This window comes from Aphelocoma coerulescens, chromosome 3 (assembly GCF_041296385.1).
Source record: "Aphelocoma coerulescens isolate FSJ_1873_10779 chromosome 3, UR_Acoe_1.0, whole genome shotgun sequence".
Classification (NCBI taxonomy): Eukaryota; Metazoa; Chordata; class Aves; order Passeriformes; family Corvidae; genus Aphelocoma; species Aphelocoma coerulescens.
In genome coordinates, this window is record NC_091016.1 from 93130316 (window position 1) to 93154108 (window position 23793).

The 23793-nt window shown below is 37.4% G+C and overlaps 1 protein-coding gene across 1 annotated transcript in view; it reads left to right on the forward strand.

Annotated features, from left to right (window-relative positions):
- The window catches only part of IMPG1 (interphotoreceptor matrix proteoglycan 1), a 54757-nt gene that overhangs the window by 21143 nt on the left and 9821 nt on the right, over positions 1-23793 (forward strand). The window contains exons 7-12 of the mRNA XM_069008608.1: positions 285-431; positions 1701-1759; positions 3495-3515; positions 4932-5185; positions 6644-6720; positions 7554-8055. Coding sequence (XP_068864709.1) covers positions 285-431; positions 1701-1759; positions 3495-3515; positions 4932-5185; positions 6644-6720; positions 7554-8055 — 1060 coding nt within the window. The remainder of the gene's footprint in view (positions 1-284; positions 432-1700; positions 1760-3494; positions 3516-4931; positions 5186-6643; positions 6721-7553; positions 8056-23793) is intronic.

The following is a 23793-nucleotide window of genomic DNA, read 5'->3' on the forward strand; positions in this document are numbered from 1 at the left end:
CTTGGTAACAGTCACTGTGCAAGGCTTGATTCTCTTCATTTTCATTTATGCATATCAAAGGCAACTCTCAAGTTACAGTAATAGAAACTTGTTTGCAAAGAAAGAAGAATTAAGCCAACAGATATATCTTTGAACTTTTAGCTTTTGTGGAATATAGTTCAGAACGTTATTTTGGGGATGAGCTTAAAAGGGAACATTTCTACCTATTAAATACTGAATTGTGGAGGGGAAAAAATCACTTAGTTTCATTTCTTCACTTTTTGTCCTTCCCATTTCTTTTCCAGGAGCTGGGAACAAATGCAGTCCCTGAACTGCCTGTGGAGCAAATGGTGGAATTCAGTGTCACTCTCACTGATCAGGAGTACACAGCTGAACTTAGCGATCCCAACTCCCCAGAGTACCAACAACTAGCTGCCAAATTTCAGCTACAGGTAGGAAGGCTTAGTGAATGCAAAAATGTTGACTTTGTACCTTGACTGAGGTTCATACTATGAAATTACCTTCACCACGAAATAGAATCTACTGCCCTCCCTTTAAACAGGTCATTCCTGTTTTCTCAGACCTTCACCTTTCCTCCATGTGTAGTATCAGTTTTCCCCTCATTTAAGCCATCTATTCAGCCACCAAGCTAACAAGCCAACATCTTTGACAGCAGTAGAAGCCTCAGATAACTGATGAACAGAATAACTTTAAGAATATTGTTCAGACTTAATCAGGAATTCATGGGCAGCACTTTGTCATAATTTAATTCTACAATAAACCTAATGAAAAATGTAATATAAATGTTAAAAATAATTAGCTACTGTTGTCTGAACTATTCTTCAAAGGACTTACATTCATTATGCATTACCATAGTTTACCTAAGAATGGGAACATCTGTGGTGTTTTCATATAATTAATAATATTAACTAAATGTTCAGCTATCAGTTTAACTGATAGCAGTTAATGCCTTGGGGCTCCCAAAAGGTTTTCTTAGCAAAATTAACTAAAGCCTCTCATCAGTTTCATGAGCATTCTTTAGTGGAAGCTATTTCACTTTCCTGGTTCAGTTCCAGATATGTGTTGAAAAATGGTGAAGGATGCATTGGCAGAGCTGACAAAAAATGGTTTCTCTGAAGATTTTCAGTATTACCCTCAAACAGAAGTGCCTGCAGACATGGTTTACTACACATATAATGCCTCTTCTATTCAAAACCATGTAATTGTACTATTGTTAACATTAGAATTAAAAATTTATTGTTCTTCTGTTTGTACAAGACAGTTAAAACTGTTTAATTTCTAAATGATTTGTCAAATAATCTAAACCCATCTGCAGTTGCTTAATATTTCTAAATAATTAACAATTTACAGGTGACTTGAATCACAAAATTATTCATGAACCTAAACTGCTGAAAATGAGAAAACTATTTGATTCATGTTGTTTTACTTGCTCTATTATGAAATAGATTATCATTTGTTTGCATTATTAATTACTAAGAAAAGCAATATTTTGTGCTTCATTTTGTTAACAGGTAATACAACAGGTATATGCAAAGCAAATATTGTGTTTAAGCTGAGCAATTATGATACCCAAAAGAGGGCAGTTGAGACTGTTTCCCTAAAGCTCTTTCTGAAATATGAAAAATATTGCCTAGGTAGCCAACTTGTGATTGATTTTAGTCATACATCTTATGCTGAATTATTTTTTAATGGTTTTCTAGATGAAAAAAATATTTGAGAAACTTCCAGGATTCAAAGAAATCCGTGTGTTAGGATTCAAGTAAGTAAGAAAATGGGGTTGTCTTCTTTGTTGGCTCCTAGGGTCCTCCTCTTCCCTCTAGTCCTCAAGAATGAAGAGACCTGTAGAAAAGTGGGGTGTGTATTGCTGTAAACAGAAAACAATTTTATGGGAATATCATAGAGACAATATGAAAAGTGCAAACACATCCCAAGCGAGACTATGAGGTTTTGAATTAGTAAAAGAAGCTTTGATTCCCTGAAGCTTGAAGGATTCAATAAATTCTTTGAATTGTTTGTTAAGAAACCTGTATTAAGGACTTTTTTAAATGACAAGATAAAGAGAGTTAGTAGCATGGTTATTTAGGTGACAACTTTTTTGTGTGTGGACCCTGTGCCCTTCATAAGTCACAGTGAAGGTGCCTTGGCAAGAGAGGGTTGCACGAGGACACATGTTCACACATATAAAACTTTTTCTGTAGTTGTTTCTCAGGTCTTTTAAAAAATTTTAAAAGTTTCACTTTTTCAGTGAACTTGTGTTCTGTCTTGCCATTTGTTTCGTTTTATCTTCCTTGTGTTTACTATTAATACAAGCTCTCGTGTGCTTTTTCAATGGAGAATCTGTAGGGGAGGGGTAGCACATTGCATAAAGAATCAAATGAAAAACAAATAAGTAATAGTAAGAAAATATGCCAAAAGAAATAAAGAGCAGAGGAAAAGACAAATTTATATGATCTTACAGCACAGCATCAGGAACATTCAGTACTTCTAGCAATGCTTAATACATGTTGAAGAACACTCATATTGCAATGTAATTTTAGACAAGAACATTCTTCTTCCTAGCCTTTCTCTCTGCAGAAATTGCTGGGGAAAAGAAGAGAGAAGAGCAAAATAGTCTGAAAATAAGTTGCTTATATATTTATATTGAAATTAATAAAACAAAAAAGCTGTTTACCACAGTACAAGCACAGAAAATCTGTAGTAGCATCTCATAGTTACTACTTGCAATAACTAACCTCTTTTAGCTGTGACTCCAGGAGGTCTGGGAGCCATTTCGGTTTTATATCTTGGGCTTAGCTGATATGGAAGAACATTCATCAGTGTAGAAGAATTGGATTGATTCCCCTTATCCAGTAATTTAGTCAGCTCTGGGAGTTACAGATCAGCAAAGATGGGTGTTGCTGTCCGTTCTCCCTTACCCATAGTACTACATATATTAGCAGCATTTCCCACAAGGTGGTGAAGAAGGAACACATCACAGGTATTCTGGAGACCTCACCAGGGAAAATAACAGGGCATTATATACAGAAGGTCAACATAGGCATGTCTTCCAGAGGTATTTAATGGTTCAGGTTACCACTGTGACTACAATCTGAGTAGGCATCAAGTTTGTAACCACGATCATAGAAAGTACTGCCACAAATGTCCACTGCCACCATAAAGATATAGATTAGCAATGACGAGGGCTCAAATTACACCACTGGATGAGGGAAATAAGAAAGCTGATATTTCAAACTGCCATGGTAAAAAGAATTCCTCTTTCCCCACACAAACCATGGTGATTTCCATTGTTTGGAAGGGACAAAGTGAACTGATGGAGAGTAAACTGTCATTTTTACGCAGAGATAAAAGTTATAGACGACACATAGAAGATAAGATAAATTGTCAAAAGATGGTTGTGATATGTGTGACCAAACAATTTACCAGTATACATGAATCTTTGTTTTTCTTTCTTTTGCAATCCTTTCTCACATTCTTTCTTCTGGGATGAAATGAAGACAGAAGAAGAAGAAAGATGGGTAATCTTTCTGTAATTCATAATTAATAGTTTCATAGACTGATGATAATCATTATTATTATTAATAATTTTATCATGTACATAGATAAATCAGTAAATGTCTTTTATCTTGATGTGACAAAGTAAATTGATTGTGTTCTGACTGAGTACAAAATCTGTGCTATAAAGTGTCAGGGACAGGTTTTACTTTAATATGAATAGTTCATGTAATCAAATTTTGTCAGGATGTCTCTGAAGGAAACAAAATGTTTGACCTAAGAAAATTCACATCTATATGACTAAAGATTTATATCAGCTATATCCTGGAAGTGAAAAATAAGTAGAGAAACTTTATATTCAAATTTTCACTTTTGATCTGATGTTTCCTAGCTCTATTCCCATGTACACAGTATTTCCAATAAGTATGTAGAATTTGATTTGTTATTTCCATTATCAAGTCAGATAGAATAGCAAAGAGACCACTTACCAGCTTGATAAAATGAAGGGAGCTTTTCACTGGTAATACAAACAGCTACAGAGTCAATTGCTGCTGCTGCTTGAAAGTGCTACTGGGGAATAATTTGTCTAGCAGTTTCCCAGAATTTCTCTTTTGCTCATGCTTTAAAAGGAAGAACTGTCTAATGTGTTTCCTGAATTCTTGCAATGTCATATAAATGCAAATACATAGCACATACTAGATAAAGTGAAAATCTTATCCCTACAGTTTTTCGATACTGTAAAAAAGCAATATGTAGTGGAGTAGCAATGTTTACAATGTACTCATTATTTTTCATTTAATTAGGTGAATTTAACATGTATGAAAATGATGTATTAAAAATGGTGAACATTTGAGACTTCTGTTGAACATGAACATCTAGTGAGAAGCCCTACCTACCCATTTGGACTTGGAAAAACTAAGTCCTATTGGGAAAAAGTGATTTGCTTGTCACATTAGCTTGCTGTACTTTAAAAAACAGCCAAAAACTGTCTCAGTTGTGATAAGATTTTTGCTTATCTGCAGTTTTATGAACTGCCTAATCCCTTTTCAAAAGTTCCTGAATAATTAATGTGTGATTATGGCTTCTAATAACCTCAGCACGCATTTATAGCTGTTTGAATCAGTAGTCAATGACTTCAGACTACATTACGGTTCTACAGGTTTCTGAGTAGTCAGATTAAATCAGATTATATTAGAAGATTTTTTTCAATTTTCTTCAATATGGAAATTTTTATCAAAAGTTATGCATAGACAAAAAAGGGGTTAGGTGTAGAAAAAGTAATTTGAAGGTGACAGTCTCATTAGAAAGAAGTAAACTGGCATTACTCTTACAGAAGATAGTATGTTATGGTTGCATATTTGTTTGTTTGTGTGTAGAATCAGTTCTCAGCCAGCGACTGATTTTGCTGCTCTGGGCATTTTCACCTTTCCCCCTTGCAGATCAAGCAGCACAGTAGCACGATACGTGGTGAACTTTGAGAGAGATGGCTCAGAAACCAAAGGCACAGCAGATGACATCTCGACTATTGGATCTAATAAGGTTGAAAGTGAAAAAATTCCAATTTCTCCAGTTGAAGAGGGGGAAATATCAGCAGCTAAACTCACAGTAACAGACCTTCAGCAGCTGGTTGCCACTGCACTCCATGAAGACCAGTCCCTGCCAGTGGACCTTGGAACACTTCAGTTTACTGATGGTCAGTAAAGCAGGTGGCAGGTGCCAGGCACGAGCCTGAATCTTGCCTTTCCAAACTGATGCAATTTCAGTAAGGTGTCCTTTGCTTCTCTAGCAGATTGTTTTCATCTGATACAGTCCATTCTCTTGGCATTGTATAGGATCCAAAGCATGTAGAGAAATAAGTTAAGTTTTATAGAAAAATGTGTCTTTATAATTATACAGCATAACTTGCAACCATATTAGAGGATTTTTTCTTGGTTTTTTTTAGAAAATCTGTGTATTTTTCACACTAAGATAATTAAGAGGAGAAAAATAAAAGAAATACTATGAATATTCACTGTATCGTTTTATCTTCTCAGTATGGACAGCCTCCTTTCTTTAACAAGAAAAAAAGTGAGGTCTGCCCCTAGCATAAATTAGCTTTCTGAAAGCTCTCTCTTGGTTGTAAGCAAGCCATCTAACCTCTCAGCAACATCAGAGAAAACAACACTTTAAACAGCATTTGATCCCAAGATAAAATCAGTGAAGATGTGTTTCACTCACACTCTGAAACACAGAGGGAGTGCAGAAAACAAGCTGGGTGTGAAAACCTCCAGCAGAAGTTGGAGGTCTGCTCCCTGTTCAGTAATCCAGCTAATAAATATCCCTTTCTAGTCCATCAATGATTTTTGCAAAGCTAGCAAACTAGTTTTGGAGACATGGGTTAAAAAGAGGGAAAATAATTTAAAATATTTTTTCATATGCATATTTACTGAGACAGCCTTAAAACAGATACCAAATTTTAGCTACAGTGTCTCCTTTGCAAACAGCAGCATTTTCTTGCAAAAAAAATGTATTCAGTTGAACTAATACTTTCTGTAAGAATAAAGTGTCATATTTTAATGTAGATTAAAATTCTCAAGAAAAAAATTTACATAGAACACTTCAATAATAAATATTTTAATCAACTGTCTCCCAGTAGTTAATTTTAATAACCAATTTATAAAAACAGTTTGCATGCAAGTACTTTAAAGATCTCCTCTGAGAGGTGAAAGAAGCAACTGAGCACTAAAGCCAAAACACTGACGTTAACAATGGTGTGGACTCAGGGTAAAACTGGAATGACTTTAGGCTCAATGAACACAATATAATGAGTCATCATAGCCCATGCAGATTTAACTGAGGGGTTCACACTTCAGATGATTTTAAGCATTCCTCCATGGTTCAGCTCTCTGCAGACCTATCCCATTTATGTTAAATAAAGCATAAGAGGAATACTGCCTATAAAATTTGGTTTTCTTCATAATTGTCTGTTTGAATGGGAATTGGTGCCTTTTGTCTTAACATGGATTTTTAAAAGCAATTTTTTGATGGAGAACATTTTAGTACTTTTTATTTTTTATTGAGTTTATGTGTTTTGATCAGTTGTCAATGTGCTGGTGGTGAAGTATTCTGCTCTCTGTCTCTCACTCTCTAATGTTTTTGATTTTTTTTGCAGAAACTATTATACCACCTAGTGATATTGATAATGATATCCAAGGCATGGTCACTGTTCCTCTGGCAGGCCCTGATTTGGTAAGTTAATAAGGTTTTTCATGTTTATTTATTTCTCCAAGGGAAATGAAATTAAACAGTGTTAAGAGGTACATAAACATACAAAAAGTTTCTTATGCTAAAATAACATATCTGCCTTTTGTACATACTGTGAGGATGAATGTTGTATTGTTATATTGCAACAGAGGTACTGTTTAGAGCATTTACAGGTGAGCATTACTGCTTGATTACCTTTTCCAGATTCAATTGCAAAGTGAACAGTGTCTCATCAGTTCAGTAGCATGTCTTAATGACAGAGAGAGAGCAGTTTACAGGGCTGGTTAAGGCCATCTTTCTTTGAACTTTTTTTAAATTACAGGCAATGTGGTTAGGATCACATGCACATGCCAAATATTTTACACATCCTATGACTTCACAGCAGACTTCCAGTATCTGAAGGGGACCTACAGGGAAGCTGGAGAGGGACTCTTCATCAGGAACAGTAGTGATAGGACAAGGATAATGGGTTCAAAGTGAAAGATGGGAAATTTAAGTTCAATATACAGAAGAAACTCTTTACTGTGAGGGTGGTGAGACACTGGTACAGGGTGCCTAGGGAGGTTAAGGATGCCCCAACCCTGGCAGTGTTCCAGGCCAGGCTGGATGTGACATTGAGCAACCTGGTCTAGTGGAAGATGTCACTTACCATGGCAGGAGGGATTGGAACAAGATAAGCTCTAAGACCCTTTCCAACCCAACCCATAATATGATCCATGTTGACTTAGCTATTTGCTAGCTCATGTGGCTAAAGATTATTGCCTTTTTAGCAATGAAACTCAAACATTACTGAAAGTGCTCTTTTAAAATTTTTTCAGGAGGAACTCCCACTAGGTTATCCCAGTCCAGCAACAGTGGATCAAAGAGGAGATGTATTTGGTGATGAATCTACAACTGAAAGCCCTGCTCTAAGTGAAGAGATCAGCATCCCTGAAGAATTTAATAATTTTATTACATCTGAACCTGATTTTCCTACCAAACCCTCCAGAGAACCATTTCAGGATAGATATCCGCACACCCAAATTATTGCTACCGACCACCCAAGTTTCACAGTGCCTTTCAGTGCTCTGGGTAGCACCAGCAGTCCTCCAAAATCAGAGGATTCCTATTTGCCTCCCCCAGCAGATGATTCTGCTGGCAAAGACTTACTCACCGATGGCTATGAGTCTCCAGTGGAGCTGGCTACCACAGGAAGCTTTACCACACCCGACCTCCTGCACGCCGGAGAGGCAGACAGTGAAGCTGAAGAGAAGCAAGAACTGACTGATTTAGCAGAACCTCCTTTTGAGGATGTTGACCAAGACAGTCCATCAGGACAAGGTAAGACACAAGATTTCTCTGTGAGAGAGAGTAGGAGAGGTGCAGCTGTTGTGACACATACAGTCACGTGTCAGAGCACTAAGCATTCCTTCCCATTGTGACAGAAAATTTTCTTTAACAAACAAAGGTGAAAAATGTACATTTCTGATGGCCTCTTCAGCAAAATCCTAATGAACCTTAGTTCAAGGTTGTCAAACCCAACAACAAATGCCTAAGGATACGGAGCACTTAGTGCAGAGTACTATGGTAAAATTTCAAAAAGGCAGAGCAAAAAGACATGTCAGGAAGAAAAAAAAAAAAAAAGAAGTTCTAGATTAACATTAAAAAAATTGGTACTTAAAACGTGGAAAGTATACTACTTTGGGCTCTACAGACATCTGTGGATGATAGCAGTGAGAGTAACATGATATAATTTCTTCCAAGCAGAGTACCGTGACTCAGAAAAGCTTACATATCTAAAGGTCTGATTAATGTGAAAAGCTTTAAAAAATTGCTGTTTTCTGTGTTTGTTTGTTCCATTTTATCCATGCAATAGGCATAGAGGCAGCTATCTATATGAGGAAAAATACATAATGAAGCAAAAAAGGATAGATATATATACATATGTGGAGAAAACTCTGGTTAATGCAGTATTTCAAATGAAAAACACATGACAGACATGTTTCCCACAGCTTACCCTGCAGACTAAAGAAAGTTCAGACAAAGATACTAGGGTCAGCTTTCGGGCACAGGCAAATTAGGCTTTCCCCCAGAACAGCAAAATATCTGTAAGGCTACTGCTTCCATCACCTCCACCAGCTGCTAGAAAGCCATACGAGCCACTGTGTGCAGGTAACAGAATGGTGTGGGACAAGAGCCTCCACAAGAGGAGCAAGAGCCATGATTTGGAGGAGCTGCCCCCCATCTGTCCCAGGTCTTGTCTGTTCCCTCTCCAATCCTGCTTCCTGGCCTGGCCTTACCACCTCAGTGTTAGGTCAGTAAACTTAAATTTTATTTACTCTTCAAAGCCTGTGCTTCCTGTGCAAGATGCAAGAGGTCACTACAGGGACATGGGATGAATTAGTTCTTGGATGGATATTCATATGTGCTATGTCTCAGATTTTTGACTGGTCGATAGAAAAGCAGAGGGCAGGTAAGCACATCATGGGAGTCAGCAGGATTCTTTGATGTCCCCATGTGGTCTCTAAGCAATGCTAAAACAATCTACAGAGAAAAACAAAAAAAAAGGCAAATTCAGGGCAAAATTCCAACAGTATGCATTAGCTCACAAAATGACACTTGGTGTTTCTGGATGTCCAAGAATGTCATGCTCAAAGCTTACAAGTTTGCTCCCTGCTGCAGGAAAGTTCCCTGTTCCCATAGGAGGCTCTGCTCTGTCCCAGTTCAACCAGCTCCCTCCTTGCTCAGGCTTTGGCCTTTCATGTCCCTCCTGTACTCCAGAAGTCTCTTGAAGTGAGAACAGTGAACCCTCCTCCCCCTTTCTACATGTTCTTCCTTATCCAGCATGTCCAAACTCAGCAGGAAGGGGCCTCCATCCCTGCTGCCTGGCCACATCCTGTAAGGCAAACAGGCAGTGTTTGCATAGCTGATTGGGAACACTCCCTGCACGGTGATAGCATCCTTCACCATGGGCCTGCACTGCACGAGTGTGGGAGTGGGAATGTCCATGCATCGTACAGCCTATAGGATTGTTTGGCTGGATCCAGCAAATAACTACATCAGCATTTTAGAGAGTAAAGGATGTAGAAGGTGACATATAAGAACATACATCCATCAGCTCTGGACTGGGGAGAACACATATTTCATGCTGTTGCATGGTAGTTTATAATAAATTGTGCTTATAGGGAATATAAACTTCCCATTCTATAATCTTGCCTTTATACACAGAGTTCTGAAATGTGAGAAAAGCAAATACTTTATGACTAGCAGAGTGACTTAAAGTTTATAAAAATCACTTCTTATGAGAATCAGTTGTCAAATGCTCCTGAAAATAATGTTTATGATGAAAAGTTTTACAGGCGACTATTTTCAAATTCATGCTGAGAAGTCTCGTAGTGTTACTGATAAAAGCACAGCATACCTTCAAATAACATTCATTATGACTGTGGAAAAGTGTTACGTTTGCAGGGCAAAGAAAGTAATGCATTTTTCATTCTATTCACTCATTGCACTAGGGACTTCATGTCATAAAAACTGCATAAAGTCACATATCCATTTCCCAATTTGTTAAATATCTGTTGCCTATCAGCTCCAAATGACTGACAAGGAGAAGCAGAGGGTCTTTAACTGACCTATCCTGACCCCTCAAGAAATTTGCTGCATATTTAGGTTAGAACCTGTCAAGCTGCAAAGCAGACCAAACTCTAAAGCTGTAAAAAAAGCCTCCCTGAAAATAAGTCATCCTATCTTGTTTCTCCTTGTTGAACACGAGTTATGTCTAAAACAAGCACCAAAGTATAAGAATTCCATCATTATTTCTGCAGCTGAGTAGCAGGAGAAAAAATAATTGTTCCCTGTCTAAAAAGTAGGGATGCTGTAAGGCATCCCTAGAAATGACTCAAAGCTCTACCTATTATAATTTCTTAAAAGCTTATAGTGCACAAAGCACACTGCATGCTTAACACTCACGAGAGCTGTTGAACACCTATTTATTTAGTTTTTAAAAAGTATACTCTTTAAAACTTTTTCCCTTTTATAAGCTTTTTCCAATTCTGGCAGTCCTGAGTGTACAGTATTTCCTGTAGTTTTCTATTTCCTTATATATTGTGTATTTCATAGGAACTTACAGAATTTGATCTGGAAATTCAGGTTTTATTAAAGTCAGCAGTGTTAGTACCGTTAATTTTAATATGGCAAGCAGAACCTTCCTGGTACAGAATATTTCACACTTTGTTCCTGGCTGCATTTCATAGATGCTTTTCTTAGCAATATTTCTTTTAAAAAGTCTTTAAACTGTTACTGGTGTGAAATGGCAGGAACTACTCAGACAGTGCTGTATAAGGTTGGGCAGAGGATTAGGGTCTAAACAGTTGTCTGAAATTCTACCGTACTAGTTTTCAGCCATTGCCCCACCCTACTGTCCAGAAGATGGAGCACATTTTCTTAATCATATGTTTAGAAATTTAAATTCACTCTTCTTTACCACAAAAGGAAAAACTGGCCACCAAAAATAACATAGTCTGAGGTTCTTTTAGGTATTAGCTCTGTTTCAGAGATGGACTTTATTGCATTGGTTGTCACACGTGTGCACTGCGGGCTGGACATCACCACAGACTCCTGAATATTGAACATCTACATCCTACACCAACTACCTTAACTGTGCCTACCTGAGGTCACAGAGAAAGTAATAAAAAAAATTTCTTTCACAGCTCCCAAAAAGATAATCAGACTCAGCCTCACACACAAAGTTCTGCATACAACACCTAGAGAAAGGAGAGAAAAAAACAGGTGAGGGATGAAGGGTCCACAAGAGGTGTCCTTTTAAGCCATGCAAGAATGGGATTTATCAGGTGTGAGCAGCCAGTGGGAGGGATGAGCCAGGAGCAGGTGTGAGGCCTCTTTCAGACAGTCCTGTGATAGTACAATTCTGCACAGTGAAGTTGTCCGTGGGCAGCAGAGAGCAGGGCAGTGAGGGTTGGAGTGCTGCTCTGGCCACATGGTGATGGCAGCTACTGCACCCCGGGCCAGAACCAGCAGGAAGATGCCAAGCTGTCCTTAAAGTAAGCCTACCGTTCTGAGATTTTACTATAGAATTAGGAGAAAAAGTGTGGCACAAATTTCCAGAGCTCTTACTGAAGAGTTCTGAAATGCCTGCACCAGATGTCACCATTCAATATCTGACTTCTCACAAAGGTTTTTTTTTTGCTGCAGCACCTTTAAAATCTTGTCTATTTCTATTTTCCATTTACTACCAGTGTAAAAAAAAATCTTTTTTCCCCCTACTGTCTGAGATGATACCTGATGACTTTTCTCTAGCATTCCTCTTTCTTCTTATTTTTCCCCTTCTGGAGTTTAAAGTCATTAATATTTCTACTGTATGGTTAAAATGACTCTCTTTGCAGTCTTCTCGTGTCTGTCTAAAACAGTATGACAATTCAAAAGGGAAGCAATTTAAGTAATAAACAGCTTGTTATTTCAAAAACCAACAAAATTTCAGCAGTAAAACAAATAATAATATTTGACTTCCTAAACAGTAAGAAGAAATTTAATTTGAATTTGTTTTAATTGTAGCTACAAACAAATTGTACAATCCAGGTAAATGTTTATCCCAAAATCCTGGCCATCATGGAGGAGGCATTATTTCTGGAGCAGTTATTGCAGAACAAAATAAAGCTAGCAGTAAAATCCGTCAGCTAGTCTGTTGTACTGCATCTCAGTATGACCAGCCTGGGTCCTCCTCAGGCTCTCAAGAATGACTCTGAGAGGCAAAGACTCTGCAGGGTTTATTGCAGGGATTTTTTCCTGTGAGAAAAAACATTGATAAGGAGTACATGATGATCACATCTCTGTATGTGTAACTGATAAAAGCCTTATTAATTATTGCCATAATTACTCTCATGTTCGCACAAACCTGCCATGAGTTGTCCCCTTTAATATTGTCCTGCTACTCAACAGTTAATTAGGTGGCACATTTTTCACTCAGTCTTATTTCCAAGTAATCTCTCCAGAAAAAAATCTCAGTTTTCTGCATGTTCAGGGATTCTTTCCGCCTCTGGTTCATCCTCAGCTGCCCAAGCACTGTCTTTGCTTAGCACAATTTTCTATTTGGCATAACCAGCATTGTCACAGAAAAGAAAATCCCGTTGTTTCTTGCAAGAACCTCTCTGGATGTTCCCAGGATTGGAATTCGCCCATTCTTTGTGCCAGGAATGCTCACCATTTTTTCACATCGATGGATATAGAGGGTAAGAACTCTTCTGTTCCCTTGCGTATTTTTATGTTTTCCTTATGTTTTCTTTGATGTTAAACTGATAGGATTTTCTCAACAGTTTTCCCCATCAGCTTCTCCCTGCACCCTTCCACTTGTCTCCTGCTGCTTGTGAGGGTTGTCTGACGTTTGGAGGAATGAACAGGTAGGACTAGCTATGCCATTTTTTCAAGCACTATATACAATATTCAGTACTCTGAGAGTTGTCCGTGAATTGAAGATGAGGCTGTATAGAAGAGTTTCAGCAGGCCCATATTAGGATATGTTGGATTGAAGGAAAAGTTTTGATCAGTTAGAACTGGCTGCTCAGACTGTTCCTGAAGAATCCTAAACATATTAGAATAAGTTATTAGTATCTGGTCAGAATTTAATGAGAGCATTCTGCCCAGCTATCTCCGTGCTGGGAACAGCAGGAGCAATTGAAATAGAACAAAATCTACATTATGTCTCCAAAATATACTTAAAAATGCTGAAATGAAATGACTAATCCAAGCAAAAAATTTGAGAGAAAGTGAGCACTATCTATTTTTCCAATTTAACACATGACTTGTTTAAATTATTAAGCTATCCAACCATTTCTGTTTTACTTTAAGGTTAAGCTTTAGTTCCCTCAAATATTATTTCTTATTCATGACCCCCCCAAATACACAATACAAACGCACCAAAACAAGTGATAGTTTTCTTTATACTCAATTGGTAATTCCAATGACTCGTTGAAATGACTGTGTGAAGTACTGAAAACAACTTATATTGCTGCTAACAAAATTTGCTTATCCAGACGCAAACCTCCTGAGCCACTTGTATAATGAAAAAATTTAACACCTTGTTCTGCACCTATGAAAATAGCAGGAAGGCAGACCTCAGTGCTGCACCACTTGTTCAGTCACACTTTGTAGTCAAGCCTACAACCCACCCATAATTCTTCTTCTTTGTACAGTGCATGAAGGAGCTCTCCCTCCAGGACGGATATATATTTGTTGCTGCATGTGGTCTAATTCCACTTTGTTCCAGAAAATTAATTTTCTTTAGAACTAAAGGGCTAAAAACTTATTTGAGGCAGTTTACAGTCTTTAGATATGACTGCAATAATTCTAATCATCTAATAAAAAAGGAATATAAAAGGCAGAAATAAGTTCAGCATTTGAAGAGCCAGTATCACAAATAATTTTAATATATTAACGTCCTGAATAAAATTAATTTAAAACCCCTGACCTTTGCAGTAATATAATCAGAAAGACATTTTAAAACAAATAATACAGACTTCAGTGCTGGGAGTGTAAGGTTAACCTTTGCCATGTCATAAATGAAAGAAACTAATGAAGTTTACATGTCATGTAGTCCATTTGGAACAAATATTAGGCAAAGTGGCACTGCTGAGACTAACATGCCCCAAATAATTCCCCCACTTATTAAAAATCCTTGGTCTTGCTAGAAATGCTGGCTTTGAGAAATAATGTGTTATGAGAAAACTGTACTAAAACTTTGATTTTCTAAATTGTTGCTCTTCTCTCTTTGGAGAATTCAATATCTCTCCAGCTTAGGAGAGTCCATTTGACCTCAGCCTGGAAATTTATTTAGTCTATTCCTTGACAGAGAAAAACTCATGCCACCGGCACGAGTTATAGACAAGTTGTAACCTGGGTGCTCTGAATCATCTCTGCTCCAACATCTGCTCCATATCTCAATGGAATTTTGTATCTCTGTCAACAGAGAGGGCTTGGCCTTCCAACTTTGATCTTCTCAGTCATCTTGAGATGCCTTACAAAGGTAGCACTGATGCTGATATCAATTTAAGCTGCTTGTTAGTCAGTTTGAAAAATGCTATAGTGTTAAAACTAACAAACAAAAATGTATAAAAATCTTAAATGGAGACATATTTTCAATAAAGTTTGTACTAAATTTAATGTGATTCATGTTTATGAATATTTAGAACCTAAGCTCCTGTCAGGGGTGTCACATACTTTTTCTTTTAATTGCAATATGCAAGTAATTTCTGACTTCTGGTTGAAGATAACATGCAATTTTTTTCCAGTAAGTCCTCTACATTTCTTTCTCAATTAAACTTTCTGTAAGTTCTGTAGCAGAAAGGAATAAACTCAATTTCAAGCAATGATATCCAGGTGTAGATCAAAAGGAGACAGAAGTTTCACTTTCATTCTGTAGAATGGTAAGATCATTACATGCATCAGTAAGAACATGATTAAACCAAGCCTGGATGCAAAAGATTTAATTTCTTCTCCATTTTACTGCATTTACATGTTTAGGCTTCTCTTTCATTTTTCCCCATTTGGTAGACTTATTAAAATTTAATTATTGTAGCATACAATATCTGTAGAATAGTGGTTCCAATAACAGTTTTATGGTCAGAATTTTATACAGGGTCAAACATGCCTTTAATAACCATCTTTATTGCCATGCAGTTTGGAATAATGGGCTTTCAAGCAGAGTTGGAGCAGGGAATTGTTGGCACAGGAAAGCCTGCTGGGGATTGACTGAGAAAACAAAAAGTATTACTCATGAATGGAATCTTCATAGCTGAGGATTTTGGTTCCTAAGGTCTATCTTTCAATAGCAATTACCATAGTTTTAATTTATCTTTCTAGAGATTGGAAGGAATAGAGTTGGAAAAATACTTTAATACATTTCAGTCCTTTCTCCTAAATGTATATGTAGCCTAGAGCTGTGGCCAAAGCCCTGGTTAAACTTGTCTTAAATAATTAAGATAAGCCCAATGTTCTATTCTCATCCCTATTCTATACCATCTGTATCTATATCTATATCTATACCTATCTATCCCTATATCTTATTCACCATTTCAGAAAAAGGCACTGACACTTCAAAGAGAAACAATAAAAATCAAAACTGTGCTGAATAAATCTTGAAGAACTTCACAATAGGCCTCCATGATACTACAAAACTTGAATAAAAAAAAAAAAAAAGTGGTATGGCTTGAGGAGAATGGAAGCCTGAAAGCATCAAGACAGATTATTTCAATGGTGATACATAGCAGGGTAGAAGAGAAGAACAGAATAGAGTCAGCATCAGCTGCATTTACAAAAATAATGATTGTTTTCCCCTGCTGGTTAAAAAGAGGTTTTTGCCCTCTTATTAACAATTCCTTTAAAAACTACTGCAAGAAGGTTAGTGTTAGTAATACTTAGTAGTTATTTCATGGGGAGTGAAGTGGGTATTTTATGGACAGTTAACTAGTTATTTTTTTCCTGTTTTTAGTTTCCCAATATATGTAAGTTCTATGAACAGTTAGAGTAACAAAGTTTCATCATTGTATTGTCACTGCTACTCAACAACAATTGGAAAATTAAATGAAACTCATGTATCTTAATCCAAAATTTTATGTGAGAACAATCTGAAATATTCATTTAACTGTCATTTTTTGAAAAACTAGCTTATGCCATAAGGCTTCTTCACCCCAGTGTTACATGAAGATCTCTTGAGGGATTTCAGCACAAACCTGCAGCTAGCAGCTGTATGGATCCATTTTACTGCACTGTGGGTTTGCCATTCCGCATTCTGCCGGCTCCCTGACAAGAGCACTCTGGCTGTTCTGGGCTGCTCCAGTCCACAATCCAAGCATGATGGGTGCAACAATCCAAGTCTGCACTAAGGCATCTGGCCCAAAGTCATGTTCAATATCAGTAAGACTGAAATGTATTCTTACAATGAAACACAAAGACAGAAGGATCTTCCCACTTAAATATCTCCTTCTATCTCTCTCTCACAGAGTCACTTCTTCCATTTCAAAACTTTGAGAAAAATCAGACTACCTACATCCAAGGCACAATTTAGAAGAACAAAATACTCCTCATTCTATGACTTTCATTCCATTATTGTTTTGTCATACAAGTGACTACATAGTACAAGGGGAAAAAAGGGTGTATGCAGTGTTTTCATTTTCTCTTGACAAGCCTTAAAGTGATGAGATTTTAAGAGAATCACTGGTTTTAACTTTCTAATTTCATGTTTGTCTTTTGTGTTTTAGGTCCTTGGCCAACACATTACTTGAATTTATACCATGTAACTTCTATTTTGGTTTTTGTTTTTATCATTTTGCAAACTAATAAACTTTGATACCACAAAACTGTCTGATGGTCCCATCATTTGCAAAATTTGCTCTGATTTTTTCCTATTGCACATTTGAGAAAAATAGAGAAAATGGGCAGGAATTTGGAGAGTACTTTAAGTTCTGAAGGGTATTATAACTTGTCAGATTTTGTTTTCAAACTTTCTAAAGTAAAATAAATCCAAAAAAGTATTCCAGGTTCTCCATTTGGGGTGCTCTGAAATTGTTACAGTGTCATGCAGCAGCGTTTGAAACATTTAGATGGATGTTTCTTTATGTTTCCAGGTGTTCCTAAAGACCCGGGCTGGTTTCACATAGATCTCATTATTTTAAATTCATGAAATAAATTTTTCAAATTTAATTGAGAACATTCAACTATGGGAATAAGAGATGTTAAATCCTCCTGAAACTATTGCTTTAAGAAAGAGGGGTTTTTGTTTGGCTTTGATTCTATTCCTTTGTAGAAGTGCATTCCTATTTGCAAATTCACTATTGCTTGGTTTTGCTTCCAAGATTAGCATGGTACCTTGCTTATTTAATATCTATTTTAATGTGATATTACTATGGTAGCAAATACTGCAGAGCTTCAATACAAAATATCTTACAATACATAATAGCCATGGTATCCCTGGCATTTTTAACATGTTTTCATGTAAATGTACTTACAAACCCCCTTACTTCACAAGAGCATTTTAATCTTGGTTGCATCATTTTTTAGCAAGGACTTTACACAGAAAACTAACTTTTAGGGTGCTTGAGCACTAGTATGTCATTTTATCTGGCAATCTCAGTAGCAGATGAGGTAAAGGTTCTGTAAATGGTAAAAGTGACTTGTCACATTACAGAAATAACCTACCACTGACCTACTGTCCATACAAGGTATTGATTATACACCTCACCTCTCTGTATAATATTCCTATATCCTACTCAGAATTTTGGGTATGCTTTAAACACCAGCTATTCCTGTATTGTTTAAATTATATTTGTGTTTCTGAAATGCTTAATCCTCTAAAGCTGCTGAAATATGAGAATGCCAAAGACAGTCATTAAGGTTCAACATCAGGTTTTTCAGCATATGAATTTGACACAGGTCTATAAAGTAAGATTTCTCAATTAATAGTTTACCTGTTGTATTTCCACCTGTTGTGCTTAACTTATTAACTTGAAGTTGAAAAAAATTTAAAAAAATATTAAATGTATTGATTTCATTGTTTCAAATCTTTACAGAAAGAGGCTTTTTCAGAAAACTTGTAATTGAAGTAATAGAAGTCCTTAATAAAACAGCAAATGGCAAGCTGAATTACCAACTTCAGCCATGCTATGGCCAATGCATGTGAAAACGATAATCAAAGAAAGAAAGAATGTTTAATCCCACAAGAAACTGATATTTCAGAGGGCTCTTATAGGTACAGTGACCAAATATGAAATTGCTAAAGCCAGATGTGACTCCCTTCTGCAACTGACTGACTTCCATAAAGTCTAAGGGAGCTTCCATTTCCCAAGGACAGATGGATCAATCAAAATACTGACCCTCAGGCACTACGTAAAGAGAATACATTCTCTGTACTGAAAACTTTTTGTGTGAGTTGAGTAAGACCAGCTAACTTGCTTCAGTGAAAAGTTTATGGACAGTCAGACTGTAGTGAACTGCATTATTCTGCTGCTCTCAGGCAGACTTGGCTACTATGAGGGAAAAGTTGCAGAGAGTAAAGGTAGTCAGGGCATGGCTTTATTCCCAATGGTTTGCTCTTAATCTTTATGCATCTTTGAGGAACAAGTGAAGAGTTCTTTGCTTTTTATTTCTTCAGTCATAACAGAAGCAAATAATACTACTGACCTCCCAAAAAGAAATCATGGTAAAGATATCAATGAGATGAGGACAATGTCATAACTCAGTTTGGGAGCAAATATCCCAAGTCAAACACACAATCTGTTGCCCTTGACAAATTGCTCAGCTAAGCAGGAAAGTCAGTAAAACAGGTTTGTCTGGCAGTGAACTGAAGTTTGGCCTTTATGCCAGTGTGGAGATAGCTAGAGAATCATCTTTCTTTCATTCATAATGAACATAGACAGGATTAGTAAGCTTTGGCTGCTCGGTGCCCTGAATTCTGTAGTGGTTTAGATTTTCAGGTCTTGATTTCACAAATTTTATCTTACCCTTTAAGTTTTCAGGGTGAGGTAGAAGTGAATAGTCCTGAGAATAATGAAAGAAGATCACCATTACTAAGCAGTATTTTATCAAGATAGAAAATACTCTTCTTGTGACATCATGTGAGAATGACGTTTATTTGCATCTTTGATGCTGAGGACATTGATAATGAAGCACAGCTGCAAGGTATGGAAATTTTCAAAATATGATGATGGTTTCTGTAAGTTACACAGAACACCACAGTAGAGGAGTGCATAGCAGAGCTAGAGCTGCACTCTCAGGCTGTCCTATGAAAAAAAATTAGACTACTCAAAAAGTTCCAGTGGGAATTCTAAGGAAAAAGATTAAGAGAGAAAAGAATTTTTAGGACTGGAGATGAAGGAGAGATGGGGTGCATTCCAAGTGAACCGAGGTTCTCTGGAGTCAGTGGAGAAAGAGTCCTGTGGGTTTATTGGACATTGAACCTACCTTCTGGAGGGCTCACACAGACAGACAGAATGACAGTCTTAGATCATTGTGGCTCTTTTGGCTTGCCTGTACAGTTAGAAAGATTAATGTAATCAGTAATTATGTGTTGGGAGACACTCATTGTGACACATTAGGTTAATGATCCTCTTCTTTTAATTCTTTTAATCCTCACATTGCTTGTGCCCTAGTTAAAAATTAAAGGCCTTGAACATAAATTCAGCACTTTGTACACAGCAGTCCTGCATCCAGGGATTTAGTGACATTTCAGGCACCAACAAAATATGTAAATTTGAATGCAGCTACTTTCTGTATCCATCTGATATTGGTATCAGCAGAGCTGCACACAAGGTGATTCTTACTCTTTATTATGAACCAATCTCTTAACTGCACACTTTTCCCTTCTTTGGTTATTTTCTTCAGCCAGCAAGTATGCAAATATATACATATACATTGTAACACTGTAACTTTCATATACAGAACATATACAGAATACCCACCAGGGGACTTGGAAAATTTGTCAGTGCTTATTATGCTCGTGAATGAAAGGAAATGCCAGGACCTCTTAATGTATAACATTCTGGGCCTGCTCATTAATGCAAGCCCTCTAGAAAAATGTCTCATGACAATTTGACCTTTCCCAAACAATTATGCCTTATTCATGGTCAATTAGCAGGGTTTTCCTCATTTAAAAAAAAAAAAAGAGGACCAACTAATTAGATACCTAAAATAAAGATGTTGAAATGGCAGTTGATTTTTTTCTGATAAGTCAGATCTATGTATTTCATTCCCTCAGCAGGGAATAAATGCTTGCGTGCAAAACGCCTTTTACAAAGATTTCATATAGCATGGGCACAGGAAATTGCCTCTTAATTTAATGTTTTCACATCTTTGCCAACAGGTGTTTAATTTTTGATTAACACTCTCAGTACACTACTGACCTGCCTTGGCTATTTAGTACATAAAAACATCTGGGGAGTTCAGTGAACAACTTTGTGGGAGGAGAAGAGGAGGCTGAAATTTGAGTTGCGGTTTTTATTGCGGACATCAGCTTTTAATTCCATGGTATTGTTTAACCTTCAATGTGTTTACTCTGGGGGTATATTTGATTTCAGTGTCTTATTTTGTGCCCTCTGTGAATTCCCTACACCTGAATGATAGTGCTGTAGACTATGCTAAAATTGTATATGCTGAGATTGAGTGTTTAAACTGTCAGAGTTTGTACTTGCAGAGGTTTCATAAAATAATTGTTTTCTGATGTGAAAATCCCATCTACAAAGCAAACTGCTGAAGTTTTAAAAGTAATTCCCGTATGATAAACGATGTAAATTTTATACATATTTTTATGTGCATATGGATTCACAGATTCATAGAATAATTTGGATTGGAAGGGACCTTTAAAGGCCATCTAGTTCAACCTTGTCACAATTAACAGGAGCACCTTCTACTAGATTAGGTTGCTCAGAGTCCCATTCAATCTCACCTTCAATATTTCCAGGGGTGCAGCATCCACCACTTCTCTGGGCAACATATTCCAGTGTTTCACCAATCTCATCATAAAAAAAGTGTCTTCTTTACATCTAGTCTGAAAATCAATAGATATTGATGTAATATATAAATCCAGCATTTTAAATGCAAAGGGTTGGATTTTTGTTTTTCATTTCACTGACTAGCAGGTCAAGGGAGGTAATTCTTTTCTGAATTCCACTCTTGTCACAACCAGCCTGGAGTACTCTATTCAGCTCTGGGTCCCCCCAACACGAAAAACATGGACTTGCTGGACAGAGTCCAGAAGAGGGCCATGAAGATAGTCAGAGGGCGGGAGCCCCTCTCCTATAGAGACAGGCTGGGAGAGCTGGGCTTGTTGAGCCTGGACAAAAGAAGGCTCCAGGGAGACTTTACAGCAGCATTTCAATACCTAAAGGGGGCCTACAGGAAAGCTGGAAAGGGATCTTTTACAAAGTCATGTAGTGACAGGACAAGGGAGAATGGCTTTAAACTGAAAGAGTGTAGATTTAGGTTAGATATTAGGAAGAAATTTTTTACTGTGAGGGTGGTGAGGCACTGGAACAGGTTATCCAGAGGATTTGTGAATGCCCTGTTCCTGGAAGTGTTCAAGACCAGGTTGGATGGAGCCCTGAGCAACCCGGTCTAGCAGAAACTGTCCCTCCCCATAGCAGGGGGCTTGGACTACATAATGTTTAGCATCCCTTCCAACCCAAACTATTCTGTGATTGTATGGAATGTCTGGGTCTTCTTTGTTTCACCTATAGTTCTTAACTTCTTGGGATTGAATTTTATTGAAGAGGAAAATCTTGGTAAATAGATCATTTTACCGCTGATTTCCATGTCACTTGTGTAGACAAGTCTTGCAGCAGTAACATGACACCCGGTGGACAAAGAAGAGATCAGTTATCCCTGGGTTTGGGACTGGTGCTGTGCCACAGTAGGGGCTCAGCAGCCTTTGATGTGACCCTGTTTACTAACAGGAACTAACACAAACTGTTGGGTCAGTTGCTGTCTGTCTCTTCCAGCTGGAGTCACAGTGACTTCTAAGAACTGGCAGCTTATGAAAACAGGTGATACAGGTTCAGTGATCATCTTGGTATGCCCTCAAGGCCTTTTAAGTTACTTTGCTTGTAATAAGAGGATGCCAGAAGACCTTTATAGTTTATGTATAGACCATATGAATATATATATATATACACAGCTATATGCCAAGTATGCAATATATATGTGCTTGTAAATATCTGCTTCAAATTTGCTGCAATTTTAAAGCCACTTCAGTACATCTTTCTCCTGTAGTCTTTCTAAAATATAATCTGCCTAACAAATGCCATCACCATTGTATGCTCGTGTGTGCCCTCATGCTGAGAGAGGTGTCTGTGGAGCTGCAGGCTCATCCCATCAGTAGATCATCCTGCATTATTACCTCAAGCACTAATGCTAGGAAAGCTGTTCTGAGTTCTCTTAACTGATAAGTGACTCTCACTCCTTAACAGCATAAGTAATAACAAAGCAAGAGCTTTGTAAACAGAGAACATCACTAGGCTTTGCTTTTCTAATCTGTCCGTATCCTTAATCACACAAGAAACATGAGGACGTGGCAAGAGAAGAACATCTGAAGCTTTTAATGAAATATTACGGTGTTCATTTAGAAACAAGGAAACAGAATGGGATACAAAGAATATCCATGCTCAACACCTGTGCCAAGGCCAGGACAGTTGCCAACTCATTCAGTCAAGGATATTCTCAATGCAAAAGTTTGCTTTCCTTTCATCTTTTCATTGGCCACTGGGAGGAAATTAGCATGTAGGGAGAGTTCATCAGCTGGAGAAAAATTTCTGTCCTTACAGCCGATAGGTGATTTTGCCTGCAGGGGGTCGGTAAAAGTTCCATGTGAAGAATGGTAGATCACTGGAAAAGGACAAAGTCACCAGTTTGGGCAGGTGGCTGTTGGTGGAGGCCATCATATATCCTGACGTCATTGTGGCCAGGTAGCTGCAAGCTGATTTCAAAGAGAAGCATTCCTGAGAATTTAGATTTGGATTTCAGCTACAGCTATCACATGTCCTAGATCCATGCCAAGCCCTGATGGGGACCCCATAAAAGCTCTGGTTCAGGTGCAGTAGATGGCTTCTTAAGGTTTGAATATTTTTTCATTGGTGCTGTTGTCTTTTGGGTAAATTGACACAGTTTGCATCTGGAGGGGCTGTATTGTTTTTTGTGATCACATTTTATGATTAGCTTTAACTTTTTGCAGAGGGGAACAGAATGACTCTGGCATACAAGTGTTCCAAGCAGAGAGCTCAAAGCTCCAATTTCCTCTTTGAGACAATATATACTGACAGTGTGATTATGTACCTTCAGAACAAGAATGTGCTTTAGAGGCTCAGGAAATACTTGCCAAGCATAACTACTAACTACAGAACCCACAGAAATCTCATCACTCAAACATGTGTATGAGGTATTTTATTCCAGTAGTTCTTCCCTGGTGATGGAGTTAACATTTTCGTATTTAAATACTGTTAAACTTGTTGTTAAAAATGTTTCCATGGAAATCCCATATACATGTTTTTTTCCATGCTCAGTGTTTTTTATGCTTAATTTTCAACA